The sequence below is a fragment of the Fukomys damarensis genome, unplaced genomic scaffold (assembly GCF_012274545.1).
Source record: "Fukomys damarensis isolate Sample0158 unplaced genomic scaffold, DMR_v1.0_HiC HiC_scaffold_15, whole genome shotgun sequence".
NCBI lineage: Eukaryota > Metazoa > Chordata > Mammalia > Rodentia > Bathyergidae > Fukomys > Fukomys damarensis.
The window spans coordinates 21,229,757-21,235,132 of record NW_022900927.1 but is presented as its reverse complement, the minus strand read 5'-3'; the positions used below and the strand labels follow the sequence as shown (position 1 = coordinate 21,235,132).

At 36.6% G+C, this 5,376-nt stretch overlaps 1 protein-coding gene across 1 annotated transcript; it reads left to right on the top strand.

The window, feature by feature from the left end:
* Positions 1 to 944: 944 nt before the first annotated feature.
* Positions 945 to 1,948, top strand: LOC104851980 (olfactory receptor 10A5). The gene has a single exon (XM_010609414.1). The coding sequence runs from the start codon at positions 945 to 947 to the stop codon at positions 1,905 to 1,907; it is 963 nt and encodes a 320-aa protein (XP_010607716.1). The 3' UTR covers positions 1,908 to 1,948.
* Positions 1,949 to 5,376: the final 3,428 nt, after the last annotated feature.

Here is a 5,376-nt window from a genome sequence, read left to right as displayed (position 1 = left end):
TTTTTCATAAAGTCTGTATATCTAAATACATGCACCAATATACAGTTTTAAAAAATCTTTCTTTACATTCCTTTCTTGTTTCTGTCATGTAACATAAGGTTCACTGACCACACATATCAGTATTTAGTGATGATTTTATGCCACAGTATTTAAGTAATTGGATATCAAGAAAAAAGGGAGCATCAATCAAAAAAAATTTTTCTCCTCTAGTGGGGAGGGAATTGATACATTTTTGTTGTGTACAGGATAGCTCCACCTTCTTACCATCTTTATTTAACTTAAGTATAGTTTAAGGAGATGCACTTGAATGCTAAATTGATTGAGGTGAACTTGTGTTGGTTAATTTTAGGTATTAATTTGCACGGGCTGCATAATACCTAACCAGCTGAGAAGCCATCACTTTAGGTGTGTTTGCAATGGTGTTTCAGGAGACATTAGCATGTGAGTCTGAGTGTGGACCAGGTAGCAAAGATCCACCATCAGTGTGAGCAAGCATCATTTAGTTAGCTGGATGTCAGAGAAAGTCCAAAAGAACAAAAACAAAGAACATTCATTGCTCTTTCTTTTTTTAACATATTCCTCTGGAGACTAACATAACTAAGCCACATGATATACATAATCCCTATGGTCTCTAAACAGAATAAAAGTGCTGCCTACTCTATCATCATGTTATAATTTGGGGTGTAGGAAGTTTAGAAGCCCAAACGGAAAAAGGAAATTTACCTTGCAGTTCTAGGTATGTCCTCATAGTCACAATTTCCTGTAAAATTGCTTTAAAATTATGGAAAGGAGATTTCATTAGTGGTAGTTGCTTTGACTATTACCTGTCTAATCTTTGCTTATTCTGCTCAAATCAAAATGAGTAAAAATATATGCACAAATAAGTGGATGTGTTAGATGACTGGATTTCTAGGTACTATCTGCTTTCTCTGTTGTGTTCACAGATGTCTGGCTCTGAGCCCATGATGAGTGGGAACCAGTCCCTCTGCATTAAATTCACATTTTTGGCTTTTTCTTCACTAGCAGAGTTACAACCTGTACTCTTCATGGTGTTCTTAATAGTCTACTTATTTACGCTGGGAGGAAACCTCATCATCATCTGTCTGATTTGGGTCACCCCATCCCTGCACACTCCCATGTATTTCTTCCTGGTGAACCTCTCCTTTTTGGAGATGTGCTACATCACCAGTGTGGTTCCTCAGATGCTGGTGCACCTGCTGGTGGAGACCAAGACCATAAGTGTGGGGGCCTGTGCAGCCCAGATGTATGTATTTACCATCTTGGGCCTGACAGAATGCTGCCTGCTAGCAGCCATGGCTTATGACCGCTTTGTAGCTATTTGTTACCCACTTCACTACACTGTCCGGATGAGCCCTCCTGTCTGTTTGAAATTGGCTGCAGCATCATGGATCACCGGAGGGGTCGTGGAGTCAGCTCAGACCACCTGGATCTTCAGACTGCCCTTCTGTGGGACAGGAAAGATTGAGCACTTTTTTTGTGACATCATGCCTGTAGTGAAACTGGCTTGTGTGGATACTTCTCACAATGAGAGAGTGCTGTTTGCTGTCTCCATGGTCTTTATTATGGGTCCTTGTCTTCTCATTCTGTGCTCCTATGTGCGTATCATTGTGAGCATCTTCAGGATCCCTTCAGCAACTGGCAGACACAAAGCTTTCTCCACATGTTCCTCTCATGTCCTGGTTGTTTCTCTGTTCTTTGGCACAGCCTTGTTCACTTATCTCCAACCCAAGGCTGCGCACACTCCAGACACAGACAAGACCACTGCACTCATGTACACGGTGGTCACACCTGCTCTGAATCCTGTCATCTATACTTTGAGGAACAAGGAAGTGAAGGAAGCCTTTCACAGGATAACACACAAGAATCCACTTAGACAAATGGTTTAATCCATCCCCTGTAGCTCTAAATTTTACTATTTTGCAGTTGTGCCCCAAGTCTTTATGACCCCTCTAACAAGGTATATTGTCACTGATGCTTTTATAGCCCAGAAATCAGGGACACTTGGATTTGAACACAAGCAAGCAAAAGAATGCGGAAGTTGAATCATTCAGTTGCCTAATCATTCCTTCATCCAACTATACTTACCAGAATCTCCTGTGTCACGAGCGACATTTTTTTAAAAAATTGATGGAAATATGTAAAATGTAGCGCTGTGGGGATACAAAGTATAAAATACAATTCTAAAACAGATCGTCTTCTACATCAATATGCTAAGGGAACATATAGGATTGTTGACATAACACGTTGTCATCATAAAGCACTGTTTTAAAGTTGATCCTGGGGACCATTTATCCTGACTGTAATCCCTCGCTGCTAACTCTGCTATACGTCTAGAAATGCTCTTAGGTATAGTGAGTCAGAATTCTGACAACTGGATAATATTTGGCTTGGACCCTGAACTGGTAGGTAAAGTTGGAAGGATGTAAGAGGTAACATGTCCAATTAAAGCCTGAACGTTTACTACACAGAAGTATTAGATGCAGCTATACGTATGGTGATAAAGAGTTGATTTAAATATAGAATAAGGATTTTTGTCTCCATAATTATTTTTTGATCATTTATTTTCCATGTCTGTGGAATAGAAAGCAAATTCTCAAAGTCCAGAGCTAGAGCTGAACATCAGGTTGAATATCAAGAGAAAAAATATGAATCATTTCATGTGAACTCCTTTTTATAGTTCAACTTTCTCTTACACTACTGATATTTTAAAAATGTGACCTATTATTTTTCTTAAGGAATCCTTCACATATACAAATGGAGCATTTTAAAATTAATCAATGGGTGGAAGACTTCAGGGAAAGTCCCCAAAACATATTTACATAGAATGAATTTAATGTGATGAATTTTTCAAAGTTATGGTGAAACACTTCTTATGACTCATTACTCAAATTGAATATGAACAACTTACACTATTTCTTTTTATATTTACAACCACTTAGTTCTATGAGTGAACAACAAAATATACAATCAGCTTTATAAGTACACTATTTATTCACAGAGAATCATCCATCATAAAGACAAGTGTTTTATACAACATTGTGCAAAGTTACTTGATTTGCTTTCAGGATTAAATAACCCAGTGTTCTGAAAGATAAAATTTTAAAGGCATGTACACATTTTTGTACATGGCGCAAGTTTTTGTATCTCTTTTTGTTTGTTTCTGTTTGCTATTGTTGTTTTGGTTTCATTGGCTGTAAATAGCTTTTATGTGTTTTCCAATACTAAATATCCGCTTTATAACAAACAGCTAACATTTTTGACATTTCCTCTATGAATTTTTGTTCAGAATATTCTTCACTTTTAATCTATGGTAGCATCATCCAGGGATACATGAGACAATTGGTTTGTTTTTGGTAATTGCTTATAGGTCATGAAGATTGAGTTTTAAGCATAGCTGATAATCATCTAGTACATATCCAGACCCTGAATAATCATAAATAATAGTATCTCATGATTAGACTAAAAACTCAATGTATTTTCAGTTATTTTGAGAAATTCATGTTACCCCAAAACTGATTGTTCTCCAAGAGAATGTATTGTATTTGTAGCTATTTTGACTTTGCTTCCAGGCACTGTAGTATTCTGGATGCCATGGAACCTTATACTAAGTAAAGTCAATTAACTAAAATATTAATGAGCAATAAGCTAAGCGCTGTCAACATATATGTAATGTATAATTTTGACTCAGAGATCCTGTGAAATAGTTATTTTGTTGCTATAGTTCCAATGATTATTTAATCATACTGTTCTCTAGCAAGAAATGTCAGATATTCTTATCAATGTCTAAGGAAAACTAAGAAAAATATACTTCAAGTGAAAAGATCGTGAAGAAACTCAATTTGACATCAAATATTAACTCCATATTCTAGTATATGATCAAACTGACTCACCTTTATTCATTTAGTGCTCACTAAATAATACACAATTGTGTGAGATTACATCCAAGCCCCCCCACACACACACACACGCTGGGCCTATGACTAAAAATGACAGTTACACAAACTTTTTCCTACTCATTAAATTATGATAATTCCTCTTCCCAATATGCTTATTGTCTTCTTTGTGGGATGTCAGTTATATCATCTTATTGAAATGATCATTTTAATAAAATTATCTCTCAGGTTCTGGGCTTTTAAGATAGTCAGAATCAGAAGGTGGAGAATATATCAATAGAATTACAGCTGGAAATGATATATCTGGCAAATTTAAACACAGAGACTGAAATGAAAACTGAACAAAGACATCCACCTCTTCTGACTGAATAACACGTTTGTGTGTTCTATCCTGTTGGAAAGAGGTGAGCATTTGCCAACGTACATGAGATTGTCTTGTACCTAGCTAGGGTAAGGAAAAGTTCAGAATGCCTAAGGCTCCATAGATACTTTCTGTATCATAGCAGATCCTCATGTTCCCCCAAAGATGTCTCCTGCTTGACTCTGAGACACATAATTCACACACACACACTCACACATCACATCACATCACATCTCATCATGTTAAGTGCACATCCCTGTAATTTCTTATGGTTCCCCATGTCTTATATAGTTTTGCTCTCATATTTAAACACGTATTGCTCTACAAATCCAGTTAGAAAAACTTTGCTGTTCACTTACTACACTACGAGGGAGTCCATCAACAGGAAACAGTGATGTTCCTGGATAGTTTGAAATTCCATTCCCCTGAGGTTGAGAATGGTGCTAAATTCTGAAGAATATAAATTAAAGAGATCTTTTTATAAAACTTGTCTCACATTTTATTACTTTGACTTCAAAGCAATTCTTCACCAAGTTAGAAATTTAAAAATTGGGCCAGGGGTCTAGCTCAGTGGTCCGGTTGCCTGCCTTGCAAGCGCAAGGATACAAGTTCGATCCCTGGTACCAGAAAAAAAAGAAGTTTAAAAATTATCATGACAGTTTGTCACTAGAAGCAAATCAATGCTGGCTATCTATCTTGGATCTTAGAACTTTAGAGAAATTTTAAAATGAAAACCTTAAAAATACCATGTTCAAATGAGAAGGGAAGCAAAGGAGGTGGAAAGGAAAGAAGGGTCAAGAAAAAAAGAGTAGAAGAAAAATGGAAATAAAGCTTTTGTAAATAAGGTGGGCAAGGAATGTTGAAGGGTGGGGGACTGGGAAAAAAAAAGAAGCAAGATGTATCATGCATAGGTACAAATTCCCCATGATGAATGTTATCATTATGTATATCTAAAATGTACCAATAAATATTTTGCTTTAAAAATATATCATAGGGCTGGGGATTTAGCTCAGCAGTTTGGTGGCCTGCCATGCAAGCACAAGGACCCAAGTTTAATCCCTGGTACCAAAAAAAAAGAAAAAAAAATATATATATATAAAA

Bases quoted from the DNA above. Each gene is read 5' to 3' on its own strand.
- LOC104851980 (XM_010609414.1), top strand. From the start codon at position 945: ATGTCTGGCTCTGAGCCCATGATGAGTGGGAACCAGTCCCTCTGCATT.